General features: G+C 35.5%; 3 protein-coding genes across 4 annotated transcripts in view; 2 read left to right on the forward strand and 1 right to left on the reverse strand.

Moving 5' to 3' along the window:
• LOC120345687 (uncharacterized) lies at window positions 1-15,725 on the forward strand. The gene is made up of 13 exons (XM_039415226.2): window positions 1-34; window positions 456-584; window positions 788-919; window positions 1,165-1,314; window positions 2,023-2,169; window positions 2,980-3,126; window positions 3,261-3,394; window positions 3,516-3,593; window positions 3,835-3,944; window positions 6,398-6,542; window positions 6,814-6,919; window positions 14,970-15,145; window positions 15,516-15,725. The coding sequence occupies exons 1-13, from the start codon at window positions 1-3 to the stop codon at window positions 15,723-15,725; spliced, it is 1,698 nt and encodes a 565-aa protein (XP_039271160.2).
• The window catches only part of LOC120345537 (troponin C-like), a 13,784-nt gene continuing 3,709 nt past the window's right edge, over window positions 15,571-25,645 (reverse strand). Inside the window, exons 1-3 of one of the 2 annotated variants that reach the window (XM_039415022.2) lie at window positions 20,671-20,764; window positions 19,178-19,247; window positions 15,571-17,616 (exon numbers count right to left, since the gene is read on the reverse strand). In XM_039415022.2, coding sequence (XP_039270956.1) covers window positions 17,396-17,616; window positions 19,178-19,247; window positions 20,671-20,742 — 363 coding nt within the window. In that variant the 5' untranslated portion in view covers window positions 20,743-20,764 and the 3' untranslated portion in view covers window positions 15,571-17,395. Of the gene's footprint in view, window positions 17,617-19,177; window positions 19,248-20,670; window positions 20,765-25,645 lie in introns of those variants that run through there. The other variant, XM_039415021.2, reaches the window with a different exon arrangement.
• Window positions 24,959-25,645, forward strand: part of LOC120345536 (uncharacterized) — a 3,625-nt gene continuing 2,938 nt past the window's right edge. Inside the window, exon 1 of the mRNA XM_039415020.2 lies at window positions 24,959-25,185. Within this exon, the coding sequence (XP_039270954.2) occupies window positions 25,128-25,185 (58 nt within the window). The 5' untranslated portion in view covers window positions 24,959-25,127. The remainder of the gene's footprint in view (window positions 25,186-25,645) is intronic.

The raw sequence follows: 25,645 nt of genomic DNA on the forward strand, positions 1-25,645 counted from the left end.
ATGGTGAAGGCACAGGTACCAGAGGATGAAGCAGGTACAAGTTGTTTGTTTGTATTATTAATATATATATGTCTAGGATGGGAAAAATGACGAGTTAATGTGCTAAATTACAGAAAATGTTTTTTTTTTCGATGAATAATATTTTTTCGATGATGCAGGTAGTTATTAAATAACTTTTGTGTTGTAGACGCAAATTAGCATTTATAAATGCGGTAAATATTCAACCACATGCCGTACTGTACTGATAGCTAATTATAGCTTAGTCTATCATAGCTTTTCCGGGGCTACTGTTTCAATATTGCAACAAACTAAAACTCCTCAAAAGACAGTGACAATCAAGTTATTTGATTTACAATTAATTTTTGTAAACACAATTGAAAACTGACAAATACAACGCAAAACTACAAAAACGTGGCAATGCGACAACGACAAATCCGTATTTATTATATTTACAGTTGAGTGCGTCGATACCAAACGGTTTGGCGTATGCGAATTTTTCAAAGATGAAGGATTTTGCAATGAACCAAAAACAATAAAAAAGTTGCAACGAAAATGTGATTATTCTTGTGGATGGTGTTCCAAATGTACGTATTCCAATTACTTTTGCCAAGCCAATGATTTGCACTGGCACACACTTTGAAGAGCAGTACTCTAGTTAAGTATCATTAGTGATAGTTTCGTTAATTTTTCTTTATTTACAATTATTATTAACCAAGTTTGCAAAAATAACTATCAGGTAGGGTTACGCTAGAGGTAAAATTAATGTTGTTATCATATTTTGCATCAGCAAAAGCGTGTGAAGATGTAGCACCTTACATAAATTGTGAATCCTTGACGGAACAAGAGTGTCGAAGCAATGCACAATTTTATATTACACGATGTAAAAAATCATGTGGATGGTGTGACGGTGGACCGAAAGGTATGCAAGCATGGAAAGAGTACTTTGTGAATTTGAGAACGACATGAAATTCTGAGTATATCTGGCTTGTAAATTTATGTGTGTAACAGTAACCAATTTTAAAAAATTTACTGAGATAGGGTATATTACTCATTTAGTAAAATTGAATACACCAATGCTATACAAACAAATGGTGTGTAATACTAGGTTACTTTCTCCACACATATCTAGAAAAAAATCTATTGCTAAAGAATATTATTTCAAAGATACTTGGGGACCATGGCAAGAATGGAGTGCGTGTTCAGTAACCTGTGGTTCCGATGTTGGATTTAGAACAAAAACTAGAAAGTGTTTGTCAGATTCTTGTACGGGAAACGATGCAAAGCAAGGATTTTGTTCTGCAAATAAGCCATGTGGTATGTGGATTTACACAACTTTCGAATCTTTTCTTATTGAAAAGTAACACGAGTAAAAAAATCTTGAATATTTAATGATTAAATATATATAAATAGACATAGCTTACATCTTTCAGCAACAATTCATCATTGTATTAAATATATTAAAGCGGTTATTGAACACGAAATGGATTCTATGGATCGTGATGTTAATATGTTGTTGTTAGAATTCTTTTCCCTCTTGTTCTTGTTTACGGTTGTTGTGAAAATTCGCTATTGAACCAATTGCTTTGAATGTTTTAGTAGCTGAAGATTATTGTTGTCACTAGATGGATATTATTAATTTCAAAATTTTCTGTGGGCTCTATGTGATTCGTTTTTGAGGTGACATTTTTTGCGTGATGACGTCATCAACATTGAAATTACGCACCGTGCCATGATTCCTTGATTGCATCTCAGCGATCTGGTGGTTATACTACCGGTACTGTAGTATAAAAATTCGATATTACTTCGCCTTGGCTTCCGTGCCCATATATTTGAGCATTGCTGCTAACTTGTTATAATATGCACATTGGCATAAACAAGGATAATTAGAAGATAATTTATTCGATTTCATCGTGCAACGTAATATTACAACGTGACCCATGTATTACCGCGTTAGTTTGTCGCGGGTTGCCCTTATAGTGGTCCTTTTATATAAAATCTATCAAATATGCAATCTTACTTCAGTTGAGTGGAGCGCATGGAGTGAGTGGAACAGATGTAGTGTAACTTGTGGAAATGGAACAAGAGTAAGGAACAGAACTTGCACAGTAGTAGATGAATGCATTGGACAAAATATCCAGATTAAAAATTGCGAACTTTCTGAATGCGTCGGTCTGTATTGCGATACTACCTCATTTGAATATAGCACTGCATCTTCGAATAAAAACATATATATACAATAACATTAAAGGGCTGAAGGGTCTGAAGATTTTTGCAAGATTTACGTTAAATTTTATGTGGTATAATCCTGTGTCGATGCTGTAAACCAGGGTTGTGCAACATTTTTTGTCGATGGCCCATATAACCAACTTCAGACATCTGGATGGGCCACACAAAAAAAATCAGTTTCCCGATGTACACAGCGAATTAATAAATTAGCGACAAAATCAGAGTTTATTAATATAAATTTGGTATAATTAACAAACTATTTCGAGCCATTATCGACCGAAAAATAAAACAAAAAATCTTTTTTCATTTTCCTGGGAGGCATGAACCACAAAGAATGAATAACGAGAAACTTTATTACTAAACATAAAACTGAGAGATAATCATCAACAACATTTTATCTACTCTCCCACTGTAAATTAATTATGCAATGCCTGATCTTATTGATTCTTTATTACGGCTAACTACCATAGTATCCATCATGCATGCTATTGCTTTTCTCGCTGGGTTTGTCTGACCATGATCAGACAAACGTTCAAATATATATATATCTGTGTTACTGTGCAGCAAGATTTTCTAATCACTTAGGATAGTTATCTTCACTCTTGCTACAGCATTTTTAAATTATATGTACACGTGTCGAGCAGCGCAAAAGCATAGAAGAAGGACAAGTAGTTTGTTCTGCAAAAACCCAATCGATAGCTCGGATCATATTATTTCCGTTTGTATTTTAATTGTACTTTGTTTCAATTATAGCCGGAGCAATACCATTCGACGAATGGACGACATGTTCCCGACCTTGTGGAGGAGGATCCAGTATTTATATCAAATCATGCCCACAATGGGACAGAAAAATTTGTCCCAGAGAATACAAAGATTGCAACACACATGCGTGTCCATACAGTGGGTATTTGTAAACCTAGTATTCGCGGGCATATTTACTTGTAGTGTCTGATTGTTACAAGATAGTTTATGTAATTAGCGATTACATTATAGTCATAAAAGGATCTGCTCCAAACTTTCAATCCTGTTTGTAGAAAACTGCATCGAATATCGTTATGGAAGTCAATACACTGAATGCTGTGATCAATCAGTCGAAAAACAATGTTTCAGGGTTGCAAAGAGAATTTTCAGTGGAAGTATCAGTTCAGCTAAACGATTCCCTTGGATGGTAAGTCAATCATAAAATATTTCACTATATCAAACTTGGACACAATAATTCTATTATTAGATCATGTACATAAACCATGATTGAAAGGGGTTCATGTTTGATATAGTGAACAATTTTTCAGGCACGGAGAAATTCGTTTCCGATTAGGACGGCGATCTTTCGTGGAAATATTTCCTCCGTCACTCGATTTAAATGGATGGTAAGGAAAATTGAAATGTGTGTTTACAGTGACACCTATTTCAACATGGGTATAATAATGATAAAAAGAAGGCATAATACATAGTCAATATACACACGAAATCATAAACGTGATATAACATGGGTAGTGGGTCATGCAAAGGTTTGTCGGTTGTTGCTGTTGGTTTGGGGCTTTAAATATTAGTCGGTTTAATTAATCCTTCTTGGGCTAAAAGGATGAGGTGTATTTTTTCTAATTACAGGCTCGAATTGAAGTGATTGGAGGAAAATTGGGTCCTAAAGCTAGAAGAACAATATGCGGTGGAACTCTCATTCATCCTAGATACGTCCTTACCGCAGCTCACTGTGTGGTGTAAGTTACCAATATTGTTTTTAAATAATTTAAGGAATTTTCAGACTTAGTCATCGACGCTTGTGAAATCACGATCTAAGACCTCAAAAAACGTATATTTGAGTTTTAAAAATTTGCTTATATATTAACCTTGGATGGTACAAATTGTTCTGATCAATCTGTATGTTGAAACAAAAATTATTAGTACTCCTGTAGTATGCGAACCAAGATGGCGGACACCGGAAAGTAGTATGTGTACTAATTCAGGGGTTCTCAAACTTTTGGTCTTGCGGAGCCGTGAAGAGGTTGACTATTATTCACGGAGCCCCAGAATAAATTTTAAAATTGTTACTTATCGATTAATATTCCTGAGTAAGTTAAATTTACTTTACGAATTAAAAAGCTAAACATTTTTAATGAGGTTAATACAATCCATAAATAAATCTAAATTTCACAGATAAATTCTATATATGAAGGCTGTAAATTTGACACTTGACAAACATATTAATAAATTAGGGGTCGAATCTTGTCTCTTTTGATATTTTTAAAAGACTTAAAAGGTTGCTAATAACGCGCTCGATTACATTTTGTTACAATCGCCGATTGTTTTCGTCAGCGTGGTGTGTTTTTTTTAACCTTAACATCTTTACCTCGGTGTTTATTCTCCCTAAAACAAAAATTTCCTACGGCATATATATACATGTATTGTTTCACAATGACGACGATAATTGCTCTTTTGTTCTCGTGGGGAATTATGAGTTCAATGTGAAAACATCGTTACCATATCATAGTCATTGCTTGATCGGCGACGAGAGGCTAAAATATTTAATAAAGAGGTAGATCCGCAACTCAAATTCTTTGATTAAAAAGCGGCGTTATGAAATATTAAAATTAAAACTTAAAACGGAGGATAACACTAAAAGTTTTGTTTTAACAGACTCACGGCAGATTAGAGCTTTTTTATACATTGTAAATCCCAAAATTTGGTGTTATGTTAGGTTTTCTTTGGTTATTCATCGTAGTAACTGAAATCGAAACACAGTCAATTATGCGCGCGATATACCTTTTATCAATTCTGAGACTACCGACAGAGCCGCATGCATAACATAAATTTCAATTGTTCGTATTTTGCCCAGACCTTGTGATTTTTTAAACGGTGATATCTTTCAAAGAATCTGAGTGGCAGACTTGCGCGGTAGGAGTTAGTGTTGCAAAAACGGCTCAAATTTGTCGAATTCGCTAAATCTACCACGCAATCAGCCATGATTACAAGTCCACAAGAACTTCGTTCACTTAACTTTATTTCTCATTTCATGTCCGCGGATTGCCGTGGTAATTTGAGAAGTAATGATTTATTACATTGAACACCATTAACCCAATGAACAAGTCATTTTAAATATGCCCGCATCGGTCATAGATTGCACAATTGTAAATTGTACTTTTTGAGTTTTAATGTCAAACTAGGGCATTTTGTAACGGCGATATCTTGCTTAAAAATAATCTCGAGTGCGAAAAAACAAATCAAGTTTGACAAATCCCAAGATCGCAAAAATACGATTCCAATTTATTTATTGTTGGCAGTTTATCACGTATTTTATATTATTTAGAATAGTAATCTTTTATTTTAGTAATCCTAATAGTAATCTCGAATCAAACGTGAGTAACGATAAGCACGATTAAATCATTTTAAATGTTGCTCGCAATGATCATGGATTAAATATTTTACGCAACAGCAATCTCATTATCCGCTGAAAATTTTTTTTTTCAATCGCGAAGAATGTTGCACAAATATGTCCGATTCCAATTTTGAACCCCTCTCCCTCTTAAGAATCCTGGCTGCACTATTTCTTATAAGTAATGTCATTTTTGAATTCCGCCTCTTTGCCATATTTCGAGTCTACACTGTTGTCAATTTTTATTAAAGCTGTTTTTGCTTCTTTGAACAATTACAAAATTAGCAAAGTCAGTATTTTGAAAATGAATAGAATAGCACGCGGATCCCTTAGGTTCCTCCCGCGGAGCACTTTGAGAACCTATTTACTAGATTAAAATTAGGCCATAATTTTGTTCCAATTGTCCTCATTTTAGTTCTATTACGAGTTCGGGGACTAGCCAAGTGACTCTCGTAGTATTTGTACCTGAATTTATGGCCTAACCCTAACCTAGTACACATACTACCTTCCGGTGTCCGCCATCTTGGTTCACATACTACGGAAGTACCAAATTATTGGCAAGTTTATTTTGTATACCAATTCCATTTTTTTCTGTTAAAATCTATAACTATAAGCTCATAAGGAACGTGCAGCAAAGGTAATGTGTAGCAGCATTACGGCGAATGAAATATCAATGCATCAATATTTTTCTATTAATAGTATAAAATAGAGGAAACTGAACAATGTGCCAATGGTGGTATATTAGGTTGATTTAGTAATGTACTATTATTATTACAATAAATTCTGTATTTTATTTATCAGAGATTTTGACCCAAAACAAATCAACGTTTTTCTGGGATCCGTAACAACAATTGATTCATCGTCTTTAATTCAAAGAATGTATGCTTCAAATTTTACAATTCATCCGAACTTCACTGAACCTGCTAATGATATAGCAATAATAACGGTAAGGACAAATGTCGAAGATGAAAAATATTATCTTAGAGTAAAATACGTGATATGATCTACACAAGTAAAGGCCTCTAATACGAATTTAAAACTTAAGATGAATGTGTTATAACATCTTTTCTTGGCAAAATTTTGTCCAATTGGTAGTTCATGCACATATGAATAAATCTACTATAAAGCATGATTAAAGTTTAAAATAATTATTCTACAAATCCCAAATTGTGTGTGTTGAGTGATTATTCTGTTATACACGTTTTATTTCACTGCAGCTGACTGCGGAAGCTAGCATGACGAATAATGTTCGTCCGCTTTGTTTGGCGGATGGAGAAAAAACACCAATGGATGAGAAATGTTACATCGCAGGATGGGGACTAAGTAAGATGATTAACTTTTGGCTATGGCTTAACTATGTCGGCAATCTTAATAGACAGGCAGAGCCGGGATGAAAATTCCTCAGTTGGGAAAACCTGGTTAACTCCAATGTTTACGTGACTTTGCTAGTACACAACTTTGCTGAGACACAAGAAAATTTGACCTAGTAGATTTGTGATGCTTATTTTAAGAGGGTTTTTGAAAACACAACAAAAAACTGGCGAATATCTAGCAAAAGCATGGAAACAAGCTAAGGGATTTGAGGAGCAAGAATTATTTAATGAAGAATCGTATATATTCATTTATTGAATGTCGATAACTTGACCTACGTTTTTCACAGTTTTCATTCATATTTTTAATTCAGTGGTTTTCAGCCTGTGGTTAGGGCTGGGCGCTTCGAATAGTATAAATTGTTCGGATCGGTTCAAAGCAAAATTTCAAGTCGCCGACATCTTGTTTTTTACTTTCCGTCAACGGTCGATGTGAATTGCCAAATTTTTTTTTATTGAGGCCATGTTTTTCAATGCAATTGTGACATAACATAAGACTATTTTCCGTAGCGAGTTATTGATAAATAGGTGTTTTTCATTGTGTGTGAACGATCCGCGATCTATCCCAGTAATGTATTCTATGTAATCCATTTGTTGACAGAACCAATTACAATAAAAAATGTCGCATACAATTACATATCTCCCATTGACTCCCAAGTATTCGAGATTCCATTCGAAAAAAATATTCGTTTCGAAAAAAAATATTCGATTCTGAAATCATAAGGAATTAGAAATTACCCAGCCCTACCTGTGGTACGCGCAAGTTTTTTAAGGGGTGCGCGAGCAGCATTGAATTATTGCAACGATAAACTTGTCAGATGGCTAAAATATGCCGGCAACGCTTTCTCTTTACCCTCCATACCAGTGGTTCTCAAACTTTTTTAGTCCCAGAGCCGCATTTCAAACCTCAAAGTTATGAAGAGCCGCACACAAACAACGCAAGGTAAAATAGCAACAAACCTTAAGCGCGTATTTAAAATACCAAGTCATCGTAACAACAACACACGTAACAACTGGGGATGGGCAAAATATTGAATAAAAAAATATACGAATGGATTTTACCATTCGAATATCCGGTACCACGTGACCTGTGGCGCTCTGCTTGGACACCTAACTCGCTCGTCTCTAACTCAATCGTGAATTGTGCGAGATTTCCCAACGGCGCTCGCTATCAGAAAAAAACGTCAAATTTGAAAAGTCGTTGTCTTTGCGTTATGGTGTCATATGCCTATGTTTGCACTTAACGTATCGTTTCAATTCCATATTTTGCAAAAAAAAAATGTACCGACGTTCCGTAAATTTAGAAACGTCAAACCAGATTAGGTATTCTAAAATAAATTTCCCAGATTTTAAACTCCGCATGATTGGTGACATGTCATTAGCCATTTCTTGCATTACCGAACATAAAGTTAATTAAAATTAAATGACTTTCCGGCGTTTCATTGTGAAAAAGGCGAGTTTTAGGTCGTTAGAAAACTCTAGTTATATAAATAGCATGGATTTAAAAATGACCAAAAGTTTATCGGAAAGTAATTAACTTTCAAAGCATTAACAAGAGCCGCAGGAAAGAGATCCGCATGCGGCTCTCAAACCCTAGTTTGAGAATCACTGCTCCATACTGTATCTGTATGTATTCGCTGAACGACGCTTATAGCGCTACCAGTCATCGTCTTTAGAGATCGCCCGTTACTGCGTATAAATGACACTTGACAGAACCTACAGACAGGTACACTTTCCGTCTGTAAAAAATTCGGTCTGTCTGTAAAAGTTTAGAACCACGAAATCCTCTACCTTTTTACTATAGTTTCTATAGTGATCTCCGTTTCAGAATGCAAGATTTTCAAAAACAAATTACTGCATAAAATATGTGACATGATTTTTTGTCACATTGGAGACATGAGCCAAGTAGCTGTACGTTGGCTAGCTGTTGGACATGTCAGTATGTAGTCTACATGAAACAAAATCTGAACAGCCGAGATTCTAAACAAACACACTGGCAAGTAAACCATGCAGTAAACACTAATATTGTTACGAATACGGTACTGCTATGCAATTTCTCTTACTTATGAAATGTCCTTGAATATAACTTATCCATTTTTACTCACTTTCATCCTGATCTTTTTCGATACAAGCATACACGAAGAACAGGCAACACAACGCAAAATGAGAAAGAAGATCGTTCCATATAGCCTATCGTATATTTCCAGTTCAGTGCCCAGAATACAGGGGCGTGCCAAACTCTTCTGCTGCCCGGGGCGAGTTTCTGATAATGCTGCCCCTTATATCTAACCTTAATAATAATTCGTACAATGAACAAATTATAGATGTTGTTATGCACTATGAAAAGATAACTGCAGTATCGCAGCTTCCACGAAATTGCAAGATAGCAGTATTGTTCCACTAGGCAAATAGCAAACAAAAAGTACTGAACTTACCCGAATAAAATACAAAACAGTAACAAATCTCCAGACAAATTGACGAACGAAACCTGATCAACTGACTGACGAAGCTAAAACAAACGGAGGCAGTCCTGTTTTGACGGACACAAAATGGCGTCCGATATGCATCACTGCACTTGGGTTATAGTCAGGGCTGCCATCGATATCAACCCACAAATAAGGACATCAGAGAAACAATAAAAATATACCAAAAAATGAAATGTTGTAATAAATAAAATCGACGCGTGTCGTTATACCCCAGGGGTGGCCAACCTGCTTTCAACCGCGATCGACTAGAAGTTTCAAAATAGCTCGCGATCGACTGATCAGTAATAAGGTCATAAACAAAAATGAATGAATACTGAATACGCAGATAACTGCAAACAGCATACAAAAATTCCACCACTGCCAATAAGCTCGGGCTCTGCTGTCGCATTCACAGTGAAATACATATATATATATGCCTATATTGTTAAACTGTTGGAATTCACTACAATTGAATTGCATAAAGATGTTTATGTATATCGCGTATTCGAAACTAGGCTACTGCATTTCGACGAGTGAAGCTCATGAACTCAAGCCCATCCCCTTTTTGTTCGTCTTCTGTACTATCGTCGCTTGATTCCGATCCTTCACCGAATCTATCCTTTTCATTCAAGTTAAAAAAATATTACAAGGACATTTAATGTGACACTGTCTTGTTGCTGCATCACGCTGGATAGCTTTACGACGCCAAGATTGAAACATTTTCTAAATGGGCATCACCAAACCCACTTCTTTGCTTGTTCTTTGTAATGTTCATTTTTGAAAATAACGGTTTGCACAAATACGTACTTTCAAACATCGAAGTGAATATTTCCGCATGATTTGTGAAATTTTGATAAATATTTTCTTTAAGAAGATACATTCTTACAAAAATTAAGCAGTGATCAATCTCTCGAATAGAATATGAATTTTATTTCCTTATTGCTTTGCAATATATTCGAATATTTACTGCGCTATTGAACCCCTACACTCAGCATCATCTGCGTGTTTCCATTTGTCTAATTATAATTAAATTGTAGGCTCGTTAAACGAGTATCTGTTCACTAAATTGTTAGGATATAGTATAATTCAGTATAAACGTGTCTCACCATAAATTCTGTTACGTAAAAAATGTAATTTACTCCTCGAGCGTAGATTATAAATGAAAAAAAATTTCATGGTCAAAACCGCCGTTTGGATATTTTCCCGGGCATAGACTTCCTTGTTTACTTCGTGACATTGGCCAATCAGCAAGATGCAAAAAACGTAACAATGCCCCCTTTCGCATCCGCTCAGACACTCTCACTCAGACAGATTTTTAGGCGTGGTCGTGAACATTACCTCATTTTCGCGTTTTTGAATTATATTCGTTAGTTTTTAGTTGTTTTTCGGAAATTTGAATATAAATCAAATAAGTCAATGATTACTTTGTCTTTCTATGAGTTTCAGTTTAAATACAGCAATAAAAAATTAGTGTAGATATAGCTGTGATAGACTAGGCTAAAATTCTTTATCGGTACTTTTGAAAAACAGATTGTTAAATGGTGTGTATTAGAATGATAGTTTGAAACAAATACCCCATTTTACAGGCAACAACTCGCGAAACCAGTCTTAAAATAAGTACCGAAAATTTTAAAATGGTGAAGTTTGGGAAGAATTTTCCGCGGTCAAAGGTCGGGGAAAGGTCCATTCAGTGAATCGTTCCGGGCCAGATTATTATATTCCGGCCGTATTTTGCCGACCACTGGGATACGCAAACTACCTTGCCTTACTGCGAAGACGAGACCAGAAATCCTTTCGCGTGTGATAATCGCCCACGTGATTCAAGCCTGCGAATGCACACAGAGTACAGAATTAAGTGCGCCGAACATAAAACAGGTTTCGCAAAATCGCCCCCCTATCGCCCCCTTAGACTTTTTCGCCCCCCTCTGTATCGTTTTCGCCCACTGGGGGGCGATATCGCCCACTTTGGGAATCACTGGACTAGGGGACATACGCAATTTTGCAACTTGACTATATCTACCAGTCCTGAAAACCAAACCATCTCAAAACGAATGTTATTCGTAGTATACATGCCTAATCCCCAAAATAGCTAATCTGTTTCAATCACATTAGTTTTTATGTTTAAAAATATATATTTCATCAATATAACACGCTCTGCACATCCACCGAAATAAGACTAAAGGTAAATATAAAGAATAAAACAGCAATTTACCCTTATATAAAAGCCAACCAAGGTGAATTGGACTCAGACAGTGAATATCCCAAGTGCACGCCTCCCTACACTGTAGTATAAATTGAAATTTATAAGCGCTAAGCTAGAATTTGAGATGCAAAAACTCGAAAATCCTTCGCTCAGGTTATTTTGCCTTTGTGACGTCACAATTGCCCCGCGTTAACGATGATAATTCATTATGACGAAACAATTGAACACATATGCATATCATACAAAATCTCTATTTTTATGGGTTTCGGAATTCTTAAAATTAAATCTGAGTTAACAGGTGCGCAGCATTACAGCAGACAGGTGCGCAGCATTACATTAATACCTATATTTTGAAAAACTCAAAACCGCCAAAAATGACTTACGCAATTCGGTTATTAGCGTGAAGATGTATTCTTCCTGTTTTAAAACACACAGAAGGCGCTGTATAAAACTGGTTCAAGGCAATTCTTTGGAGTATGTTATTAAATTTACTCAACATCAGACGCGATCGACTACTCGAGACGTGGCGATCGACCGTTCGATCACGATCGACGTGTTGGCTACCCCTGATAGCGCCTCGATACATCATCAAGGTTGCCATATTAGCTTTTTTAACGCCAAATTTGCCATTTTTGGCTTTTTTTCACGTTTGGCGTCAGAATTTCCATTTAGCTTTTTTCTTGGCTTTGCTAAGTCTCTTTTAGTGTCTATTAATAAAATCATATAAAATACAATATTTAGGGTCCAACAATAGCTTCTTGCTTAGCTACTTAACATTTGAATTTCTCCGAGCATCGATTTCCTTGTTTAAGCTTAACCATAGCCAAACATAAATAATTGCAGTTTCTGCAGCCGCTCAGACAGATGTTCAAGCAGGGTGGAGACAAATCCAAAAAAAAAATAGTTGTATAACTTAATTGTCATTATGTCTTCCCAGGAACTCTAGTTTAGTTGCAGTAATCAAAATTTAGTCTCACGAACAATGTGATTAACTACTCTGAAATAACTGTAAGCGGCACGTGGTTAGATAATTTTTTTTAATAAAAATGATGGTTTCAAAATGTTTGGATAGAATGTTTTAACGTATATATTATATCACATAGTCTTTTGATGGGGCACCCTGTGTATATATTGAATTGTTGAATATTGCTGTCCGATTGATATTTCATTTTATTTTATTTTATGATTTTTTTCAACTTTTCCATATGGATGTCAGATTAACTGTATTATGTCGAATGTAGATTATGGTGCCCTCATTTAATTAATCCTTTTTACTTTTAAACCTTTCATCCCGCTGTAGTGGAAATCGCCATGATAGCAATCGAAAATACGGTTCCCGTACATTTGAACCTACGTACATTTGAACTAGAGCTAAGATCTGGAGCCCGAGCCCCAGCCCGACCCGACCCGATATTCCGGGTCGGGTCGGGCCTGAAATATCGAGCATTGCGTTCGGGTCGGGTCGGGCCTATATTGGTAATCATTACGTTCGGGCCGGGCCTAAAATGTCAAACATTGCGTTCGGGTTGGGTCGGGTCGGGCCTGAAAAGTCAATAATTGCGTTCGGGTCGGTTCGGGTCGGGCCTGATTTGTCAATTATTAGGTTCGGGTCGGGATTAAAATGTCAAACATTGCGTTCGGGTTGGGTCGGGTCGGGCCTGAAAAGTCAATAATTGCGTTCGGGTCGGGTCGGGCCTGATTTGTCAATTATTAGATTCGGGTCGGGCCTGAAATGTCAATCATTGCGTTCGGGTCGGGTCGGGTCGGGCCTGAAAAGTCAATAATTACGTTCGGGTCGGGCTTATATATCGCTGTATTTTGTATAAGTAAATATATGTTTATTAGAAACTATTTTTCAGAGTGGTTCCGATTTCATAAATATTAAATTTCGAAATTTAAAGTTTCGTAGTTCTTTGGATGATGATGCTTATTCATTGCTTTTAATGGCATACCTCGTTTAATTTAATGTGCCGCACAAGTGGAGTGCAGCGGGACATTTGACACACGTTTTTGAATGCCTCTTGATGATAATATGTGTGTCGCTAGGGAATTTCTTAGTTTGCCCAGTAAAACCTTTAGCTACCTTCTATCCATTAGCCCCGCATTGTCAAATGAATGTGCAGATTATAGAGCTCACAAAAGAAGAAATATGTCCCAGCATTCCCCTATACTGTACTAAACTCTTGCAATGACAATTCGAAGAACTCCTAAATAAAATATGAAATTTCGGGCCTGCGAATCCAGTTAATTTGTCGGGCCTGCAAAGCCAGTTAGTTAGTCGGGTCGGGCCTGCAAATCCATTTAATTAGTCGGGCTCGGGTCGGGCCTGCAAATTCAGTTAATTAGTCGGGCTCGGGTCGGTTCGGGTTTTTATAACCACGGACCCGGGTCGGGTCGGGCCTGCAAATCTAGTTAATTAGTCGGGCTCGGGTCGGGTCGGGTTTTAATACCCACGGGCCCGGGTCAGGTCGGGCCTGCAAATTCAGTTAATTAGTCGGGCTCGGGTCGGTTCGGGTTTTTATAACCACGGACCCGGGTCGGGTCGGGCCTGCAAATTCAGTTAATTAGTCGGGCTCGGGTCGGGTCGGGTTTTAATACCCACGGGCCCGGGTCAGGTCGGGCCTGCAAATCCAGTTAATTAGTCGGGCTCGGGTCAGGTCGGGTTTAATACCCACGGGCCGGAGTCGGGTCGGGCTGGATTTTTTTAGCCCAATCTTACCTCTAATTTGAACCTACGACAATTGCACCTGCATACTGTTGCACCTATAAAAAAAAAATCGTTTTACGGATATATGAACCCATACTAACTCTAACCCATGGGTTTTAGCACCCGCATATCGTTGCACCTATGAATTTTTTTTTGTTTTACGGATATTTGAACCCATACTAACCTAACCCATGGGTTTTAGCACCCACATAAAGATTGAACCCGCGGATATACACATGAGTTCAAATGTACGTGGGTTTAAATGTACGGTCACCGAAAATACAACTTTCGATGGAAAAAGTCATTTGTGTGGCTCATTATATGAACTGATGGCTCTACATCAGCATATTGAAAACTCATTATTGTGTCATGGACGTCAAGTCATGGGGCTTTTGTACTTAGTAAAATTGTTGGCTTTGTTTAAGTATTGATTTGGCTTTTTTTGATCATTAGGCATCATACGGATGCTACCATTGCTATCTGCAGTATGTGCTGGCTGATAGACATAAACTCTTGAGTTTTGGTGCTAAATTATCAGTAATGCCGAAGCAAAAGCATACCTCCGATTACATACGATACAGCCCGTTTCATGATTTACTACTATGCTATCCATCGTTTCGAATCACAGCTCGATCAGGATTGACTGCAAGGACATCACCAAATCTTCTAGAAGCCAGAATAAGACACTTACCATTCGGTGTGTGTCAGAATGAGTTTTCAAAAACACTATCACACGGTTCACATATGAATCCTGATACTATGATGTGCGGCGGAAAAATTGACGGAGGAGTGGACGCATGCAGAGTAAGACAATTTCTATGTAGATTTTCTCATAGCTCGTGATCCCTTGCCTAAAAGTGTCTCTCAAGTCAACCACCGACTTAATTCTTAAAGCAGCAATACCAGTAGTTTACCAATAGTAGTTCCACCAATGAGAACAGCTAAATTTCTGTGTAATTGATCCATCGGCTACGATTTTACCATGTTTATAGAGTTTTCTGTATTCAGTTCGACATTTATTTTAGAAGGGCCGCGTATCCAATCACAACAAACATTAAAACCTTACACAAGGCAGATATATTCTAACTATCTGGAAATCATTTCAAAGATTTCCAATTAATGAATGTGCAAAGACGACATTTTTAATTCTAAATTTATTTCCAATTCAACACAGGGCGATAGCGGCGGACCATTTATGTGTCAAAGATGTGATTCCTGTGAGTGGTATCTCGCAGGTGTAACAGCTTTTGGGAGAGATCAATGTGGGTCATCGACAAGTCCTGGAGTTTACATGAGAATTACTCATTACGAAGACTGGATAAATGAAGAAGTTGACAAATATGACCGTTTCGGATTGGACTGCCAATATTATAAAAGTTTATAACATGTCTGTATTTAAAATTAGGTCTCCTATAAGTTAATTAATCTTCGCGGTGATAAACTATCTTTGCTACTAAAACCGTTTCCTGCTGAAAGGGAAACTTTATATCAGACTTTGATACAATATTTAAACCTTGTGCAAGGAGAAGTAATGTGCTTAACATTTAAAATCGTCATGCTACCTAGATGTGCCATTTACGTGGAATAAAAATATCGCAAAATGTAAAATATCGGAATGCTTCCCAACTTGAATCGGATTAACGCGCGTATCAAGGGAGAAAAGTCGTAATAAAGCTAATAATAGTACATGGTATTTTGTTATTGTTATAAAGAACACTACTGAATAAATAAATCATCACGATAGAAAATGCTGCCAAAGTACAATATTAACCGTTCACTCAATGTAGACGCTATGTAATATTAAAAAGATTGGGGAAATAGGTCTGGCGTTAAAAATATCTCAGTCTATACGGTAATTGCGATTTTGACAAAAACTAGCAATATACTGTGCACAGGTGCCTCAGTGTTAGAAGCAGGTCATTATTAAACAAACTTCTTAATTGAACATAATCGAATATTAAATTGTCTCTCTTGAAATTTTACAAACAAAGTGTAATGATGCTATGAAACAGGGGTGCACAAACTTTTTGCTATTGGCGGGCACATTGCATTTCTTTGTATTAAATAAGGCCTCCAGGGGGTTGATGAGCGCGACTTCGGCGCGCAATTTTTTGACGTTTATGACGTCATAACCGCGTATTTGACACGTGCGAGGTGCAGTCTGCCCAATCATGAAGTATGTAGGACTACTTGGAAGTATATTTTTCGCATTTTAAACGGATTTTTCTTTTCGAAGGATCTATTCTTGAGCAGATATATTGCAGCAAGTTGCATAATGGTTGCACAATTTTGAAAAAAAAGTCGGGGTCGGAAGGAGGGTCGGTCCCTCCCATTTTCTTGTCCCCAAAAATTAAATAAAATGTCAAATATTCCAATGAATTTATTCTATAAAAGTTTGCAAAGCATTGTAGCAATTTAATGGCTCACTTCGTCTTGCATGTGGGCAGATAAACTTGCAAAGTCGGGTAACCGCAAATACACCATCCAGATTGTGACGCATCGTGTCGTCTGACTTTTTTGCAGTGCTTCTGTTTTGCTTCAATATACGCCAGCATAGTCGCCAAATCCTATATTTTGAACTTTTATTTTGTTTATAGGATTTTGTATGTGGCATGCCGCATTATTTTTTCACGACGGCCGCACGTTGTGCACCGTTGCTATAAAACAATCTAAAAATATATCTTTCTTTCTCAAAATAAAGCAATTGGTATAGTTTGTTTGGACAATGGACATGCTCAATGCGTATAAAACAGAAGTTAATAAATCAGAGAATAAGTTTAGGCATGTACGTTCGACGTATCAGTAAGTACATCCATCCGCTTTGCTTGTTTTACAAAAATGTTACAAAACGTTTTGAATGATGCAGCTCAAACAAAAACCGTATAGTTATGAATTCCGAATTGTCATTCAATAATGTTCAATTCACAATGTTAAATGTCTTAATTGACGTATATATCCAGTAGAGCCAACGGAAAATTTATGTCGAATAATAGGAGATGGAATGCAATTATTTGCATTCACTTTTAATTTCCAACAAGATGGTAAAAATGATTATTATCGTGTTTTCGTGGATGTTTGTACAACGCTGCTCTTTCGAGGAGGTGGCGATGGTCGGGGTCCTTTGTTTTGGGACACTTTTCTCAGGACGCTCTTGTTGGAGGATTGCCTGGACTTGAGTTTTCTCTGGAACTCATCTTTCAATTTTGTTCTCTTTGAAAATCGGATTTTGTAAATCATACCCAGAAAGCTCATAAATTCACCAAAGTCCATAACTCCTGAAATATAGGAAGAAACATCTTCAAAATCTCTCAATCACCGATTTCAGACATTCGCTAAAAATAATCCGAAATGTTTTATTCCCGTTTGTATCGCGCTAACAAAATTAAAAAAAATACTACCGTAACAACTGGAGAAGAAACGCATATTTTCTATAAAATTAAGATTCCCTCATTTCGTTTACCGCCACTCGAGTGGAAGCACGATAAACTCGAATAAAATAAATTAAATATATATTTTAAGATGAGAAACATGATTGTCAATTAACATGACCGGCCAATAGACTTATCCAGTAATAGTTCCCTTCAAACATATGCGAGATATTTCACTCTGAACGAAAATTAAATTTTAATCAAAATTGAATATTTTCGAGATGTCGGTAGCTGATTTTTTTTATCCAATCATGCCAGGGCGTACCATAACTCAGTCGAAGCGCAGGTGTGCTGTTGAAAATTTTCAACAAAATTGTTACGAATTTTCAGGTATAGGATCCTTTCAAATTAGCGTATAATAGAAACTTAAGCTATTCAGTGGAAAACTGTACTGGCAGTTTGGGGAAAATTACGCCACACATCATCTCGAGTGATGCGTAAAAGGGTGTGTTGTGATGAACTTGAAACAAAAGACGGCAGATAACTAAAAAAGTTAATTAGGAAAATTCATTTTGTTCTCATTCATTAATTTGATGTTATTTGAAATACCGCAAAAACGAATTCAGTACATTTAACACAGCCGAAAACAACGTTTAACAAACGTTCAATGTGTGTTTCTCTTCGGTAAATTGCTCTCTTTTTCCGAATCGCGTAAATCTAATTCGAAAAAGATGCGATTCGTAAATCTAAAAGTGGCATCCCTAGTCGTAGTCCTAGCTCCTTTTTTTGTGCCGGTAAGTTCCTCGGGAATAGTGAATTGTCGGTCAATAGGCATGGTAGTGGTAAACACCAAAGATTATCTAACCATAACGATTCAGGGTTCTTGTCTTAGGGTTAGGTTAGGGTTCTTGTCTTACACTGATGCCATATCTATTATGGTCAGAACCCACCAAACTTTTTATGCAGTAGGCCAAGCATCTTCGAGATATTACCAATAATGTTTAACCAAGATGCATTGAATCAATGCACAATGGTTTTGGATTTGGGAATCTTTTTCTATCGAAGATACATTGGCATTTTTGTTCAGCTGTGTGCAAGCTACCTGAAGTGTGTCAATCTCAGTTAGTCTGATAATCATTTCAGCATGCATATTCATTCATATAACTTACAGGCCTGTATATGTATGTGTAACTAAGGCATTGCGAGACAAATATTTCATTTGTTACACATTTCATAAGCCAACAATTGATGCTATTCATGCATGCCACTGTTTTCCTAAACACATCGATAAACAAACTCAAGCTATTCATGCTGAGCATATTATTATGGCATTATCCATACTATATATATAGAGCTTCGGAAGATAGTTTTTTACATTTTCAACCAACGTCTTAAAATATTCTCATTCTTAAATATCAGCGAAATATTTTTTTAAACGATACCAGTTTTAACCTTCAAATAATATTACCGTCATTGTTAGAATCCATTTCGTGAAGAATCACTTCACATTCCGATTTACTGACGTTGATATTACAAGCCTGTAACAGAGTAAAAGCAGTTATTATATTTAAAATATAGTCATTAAAAGCACTAGTTATTGCAAACACCTGTAAGACGAAATTTCTCAAAATATTTGTCAAATTTATTTGCCATTGTACATGAAAGAAAGCTGCATTATGTTTGTTTTATGATGAAAGCCAATTTTCCATTTGTTAGTAATTCCAGTGTGAACGATTTAAGCTTTTGAAATGGTTCAAAGATTTTATATCCTATGCTGGTATATAACATACACACATATCACAATTGGCCATTTTACGACAAGACGCTTGATCAATATATGTCTATAAACAGGTAGCATTTTCTCAAAAAATGGAAGAGCACATTTCGATGAATATAACATTAAGAACGAATTTCTCAGTAGTAAGCTCAGTCAAGTTGAATTGAATATTACGCTTATGTCAACTATAGAGAAATTAGATGCTCAAATACAAGAACACTAAGGTCGCGTTAGGTTAGCGGGATGGTGAGGCCTAGTTGAGTACCGAGTTGGAGGGAGATCGGTGGAAAGCTTGTTTCAATAAAGTGTTAGACACGTTGAACAGAGCGAAGCAATCCTTACCTTTGACGCTACCGGTACCCTCAAAAAATTTCCGAGTTTCGCGTAGCAAGAATTTACAGAATCAAACCGGACAGCCAGTGTTCCCATGAATAAAATAATACAGCTAAATTTTGAACGAAATATCAGATTTTACACAAAATTTAGAAATAAATAGAATTATTAGCCTTCTGGCAAAAAAAAAATCTTTAACCACTGAAAATTTCAAAGCAACTGGTCTCGTATTGGAAGATAAAAGCGATTTTTTAATGAAAATCATGACGAATAACAAGAACAACAACATAATATTGAAACGATCGTTATGTCCACTGACGTGTCCAACAAAACAATTTTGGGGGCTCCCGAAGTATGCAAACCAAGATGGCGGACATCGGAATGTAATATGTGTACTAGGTTAGGGTTAGGCCATAATTTTAGGTATAAATACTACGGGAGGCTCTTGGCTAGTTTTCGAACTGATAATAGGACTAAAATAAGGAAAATTGGAAATAAATTATCGCCTAACCCTAACCTGTTACCCATGTTACGTTCCGATGTCCGCCATCTTGGTTCGCATACTTCGGGAGCACCCAATTTTGTGTCATATAACGGGTCTCATATAACTCAGAGGATATTTAAAAATAAATGAAAGTAATAGCCCTCTACCGACTTCAACAATCTTCAAGTACTGAAAAGTTGAAATTGATTCATCAATATTAACAGTATAGCGATTTTTCCCAGGGGCAACAACAAGAATTCTTCAAAACAATCGATAGGTCCACTACGTGTTTAATAAGTATTCATTGCAAAACTAATATCCTGATAATACAGTAATTTCCTGTCAAAATTATACATGAGAAACTTACTTGTTGTTCAATTAACCAAGACAAGGTATGTGGCCAATTCACGACGCTTTTAATAACATCGTTCACATCCATGGAAAAGATTATTTGTTTACGGTGGTTATTATTGTATTAATGATATATTCTCTGAAGTTTTGAAATAAATGTGAAAAATACTATGGTTGTTGTAATTGCTCTACAATTCTAATTCAATATTCGGCATTTTAGCCAAAGCTGAATAACAAAAATTCATTATATATATATTCATGGAAAGCACTAGTAAAGCTAACACGGATGTAATAAACAGAACCAGAACATTGTGTTTTTGATTCAAGAAACTATGTCGTTCAGATAAATAAATATCATCTACATCTGCAGTTTTCTATTTCAATCGCATTGGTTGAAATCCTAAACAACTCAATGTTCCCGATTTCGTTTTGTGACTTTAACAATAGTTAGCTATTTTCGTCGTTTCATTGAATGAATCTGGATATGCTCCAATGGGGTTTACATTTATCCTTCTACATTATACGAGAAACATTTCTAATCAATGATTAGAATCAATGACCGGTGACATAAATTTTGCTCGAATTTTAAAATGTTTCTCAAATAGTCGTGGTAGTTCAGTTGTAGTGCATAGTGCCTGTGGGTCCCCAAATAAATAATACCTATAAATAAAGTTCATATTTTTGGAATCTTATGGAGTCTTATCTTGAACAGATCTTATATTTATTTAAATCAATGAAGAAGATGGAGATTGCAATAAAGCAACACAAACTTTGAGTGGCAAAGTGGTCTGAGTTCATGTATTCAAATTTTATAAAATCCACATTGTTTTTCTGGTATGTTATAAAGTTCATTCTAGTATCAATCAATTGCATTAGAGGGGAATTTTAGCGTCAGAATATTTCAATTTAGGTCATACAAATAAAAAAAAATGAGTTTCATATATCTATGCATTGCACAGTATTATTTTGCCAATCGAATACAAAGAGTATGTTGAAATTTTACAATAAAGCATACATTAGGAGAATTTAACAAGAGTGGAAAATTCAGGTTGGTGTCATGTTTTAGATCGGTTTAATTACGCATGTGCATATCAAATTACTTAGGCTGGGATGACTGAAGCGCGGTCAAGCCACTGTAGCTCCGTTCATGAATTAATTTGGGATGGAAAGGTGAATGGCAATATCATAAAAAAAAAATTTTGTTCACCAGGTTTGAGCATAAAGATGCACACAGTTTATTAAACAGTATATCTAAAATATTATTTTAAAAACTCGTTAATTTACTGCTGTTTATTTATAGCTTAATCACCTGTGCCTTTGTGCTTAGCATTCGCATGAAAACTATTAATTTGTTTATTACTTCGATCGGAAATTACGAACCACTATAGGATTTGTTCACTGCGTGTGATGAATCCAAAATAGTCCAAACTCGACTGGCTATACCTAAACAAATTTTCAACCTGATTGCACCATACGAGATTGGCAGTATTCATATTCGAGTTATATAAATAAAATTTTGGTTGCACGAAGTATTTGCATATAGTTTAATAATTGATGAGTACAATCTATCCGAGTTGCAATCATAATAAGGCCATTGAAATATGATTGAGGAAATGCAAATTTACGGAGTTGTTGAAAACGGCAGCTGGTTGATTATATATCTTAACCGCACATTGTCAGGTGATCAATTTTGTCTAAACATATTACCTAATACGTTTTATACCGTTTATAACAAGAGCATGAATATGTTGTTTCGACACTATACTTTGAATAATATGAAGAAGCTAAATTTGCACAAAATTTACGTAGTTTTGAACAGAAATACTTTATTTCTGACTTTTTTATTCGAAACAAATATTGTATGGGATTTTATAGAGTATTGTATATATATTATATAACAATTCAGCTGAGACACTATTGCTTTTAAAACAATCAATCACATACGTAATCGTGAAAATTAACACGACTTCGAAAGTTACTATACTGCATTCTGACTATAACAATAAAAAATTTGTAAGTCGAAGTTTGTTTGTAATATATATATCCATATCAAATGAACACGAAAATAACCGAGTATATATTTCACTCATATGACGTATATTTTCAGGTTCTATAAATAAAAGTTTCGATGCATCCAATACCGTAAAATACCAATGGTGTGTAAACCACCGTCAGCCAGTGTCAAACTTTTGTTCGACATAAAATCCATTTTGAACTAGGGTATGAAATGTTTGAACAACGTTTTCTAAAAAAATAAACTTTCGCAATAAAATATTCTTAGAATTGAATTAAATAGAACAAATTTTGTAGGATATCCCGCTAAGTATTCATTATTTACCTCAAGATGAACCATTTATTATACGACATTACGATTAACACCATGAATTACCATGCTACACACCTGACCAATTATTCAACAAAACCACTTGACCGAACATGGCATATAGTTGAACTAATTATATCATGAACTTCATCAATAGTTATACATTTTCACAAGTTTTGCTTAAGTGTTCATTATACTAAAAATACCACCATAGCATTTGCTTAAGTGATTATTTATGTGAACTAATTAGATGTACTCAACATTAATCAACGATTTTATTACTTTAAACTTTTCGGGAGGTTCATTTACATGATTGCTACAATTAGTAAAAGTTCACGTATTTTTTTTTTCTTAAACCTTTGATGAAATTTAATTTCATAAAATTGTTAGACGTGATGATATATAAAAATAATTTCAGGTGTGTTTCAGGTCTTCAGTTGTGTTTTTAGGCAGCTTCTGTTGAATAGTCTGTCTTTGTTGGAGCTAGTGAGAAATCTATAGGACAGTACAAAATTATGAAACGTGATCGTCTCTCAAGAAAAATAGGTCCTCAGAGGTATAATATAATGAGAAAAGTGCATTAAAAAATCCCAAACACAAAAGTTATTTGAGAAAGTCCTCGCCCAATGTTGCAACTATCAGCAGGTAAATTGAAGATTTAATAAAAAAGGGTACTCCTGAAGTATGCGCACCAAGATGTCGCATAACCTGAACCCTAACCTGGTACACAACCTGAGTTCAGGTTGTGCGCCATCTTGGTGCGCCTACTTCAGGAGGTCCAAAAAAAGTTATAACATGTATATGTTTGTATTCACACGTTAACAATATTATCCTACTATCGATTGGATATAATTATTACGTATTAACTGTTACGCTAAAACCATTCATTCGAATTTTCACTGTTGTATGATCAGTATAAATAGATTTCTTGAAACAACTTTAGCTCTGTCGGTCATATTTTCACGGATGTATACTTGCGAATATTAAATACCATGGGAATGTCACAAATATGCTCCTTTCAAATTCCTCTTTAAATTTCACATTGAGCGTGGGCTGCTAAAGTTCGAACATAATTCAAATATCAACTTAAAATATCACCTTTGCGAATTTTATTGCTGCATGCACGTACGTGCAATATTCCGGATATGTTAAATTTTTATTAGATTATCTGCACGAAATAATTTACCACGTCAGCTGGGTGCAATCCAGTTTATAAGGTTACGATAGCAAACAATTTATTGCCTAATTAAAGCAATTGTACAAAAATCCCTCAATTTGCTGTAACCAGTTTCATATGATGACGTCATAAAATACCGAGAAATTTGTGAGTACAATTAGTTCGTGATATATTGCGCATATGCTTTGTAAGTTTATGTAATGTATATCGTTGAATTTAGCAGGCATAAAATTCCAATACTAAAAATAAATCCCGGTTGAATTTTGAATTGTTGTACACAAGGCATTGACATAAAAAACATTGTTTTTGTAATATTACTTAATTTTTATTTTTACGTAATATGCCAAAATATACAAATGGGTGTTTTATTTTTTTGGCTATAAATTCCAGTGCTTGCTAACTGAAATTTATTCAGTCAGCCAAACGTGAGTAAAATCGTTTATGTTGGTGTACGGAAACTGTTGATATTTCCTTTGTATGTTTTCATAACAACGAAACAAACAATGGATATTGGAGTATGTTGTAATAAGATTCTGCCATTTTTGCATTTCTAAACTTATTTAATTCTCTGTTAAAAACACGATGCCAGGATTTGAATCGCCAATATTACTACAATATTATTATTTTTTATCAAATTGGCGCAACGACATATAATGTTTATTGGAAAAACCAAACTAACATGGCATAGTTTCAAGTACCAACAAGAGTTATATGAAAAAACAATCGATCGGTTTGGGAAGATGTAATCAAGTTTGTGACTTTAATTCTGTTTTTATAAATTTTTCTTGTATTATTCATTTACAGAGCCAAATAGGAATCTTTCGGCAACTTTTTTTATTTAATAGTGCCAATATTAAAACAACTGTTTGGCCTCGGGACGTGTTTGTCTACGCAATACTTTGATAAACGATTTGAATCTCCCCGTACCAACAGCCGAGGTCACGTACATTTCACATTTATCAGACAAGGCAGCATGAACATTTTTGTGTTAGGCACGATTGTGGTTTTGGCATTTTTTGCGGAACATACAGGTAAGATGAGTTAATATTCTACATTACATTAGCGAAATGTTGTTAAAATTTGTTAAGAATTAGAGGAATCATCACGAGTTAACCTTATATGTTTTGATACAAAATCTAGAAAAGTTTTAAAATGAACTTAATTGTTTAAGACTGAATGAAACATATGCGGGTCAGTTTCAGGCTTGTGTGTGAATTGATGGCAAAGTATTTTTGGAAAATTATCCATCCGCACTTGTATAGATAGTCAATCCCCATCAAAATGCTTTACGCCTCTGTTTCATTTGTTGGTTCATATAATAATTCAGATTCAGTCATATAGTTTTGATCTCGACTCTCGAACCGGGATCCCATCTGAACTTTGGATATCGCTCTAAAGCCTCTAGATTCTAGAATCATTCTCATGATTTTACCTAAATTAATCCAGATGCTTATAGTATATACCATAAACTTTACCCGATTTGTTTGGTCT

This window comes from Styela clava, chromosome 8 (assembly GCF_964204865.1).
Source record: "Styela clava chromosome 8, kaStyClav1.hap1.2, whole genome shotgun sequence".
In the NCBI taxonomy this organism is placed as follows: domain Eukaryota; kingdom Metazoa; phylum Chordata; class Ascidiacea; order Stolidobranchia; family Styelidae; genus Styela; species Styela clava.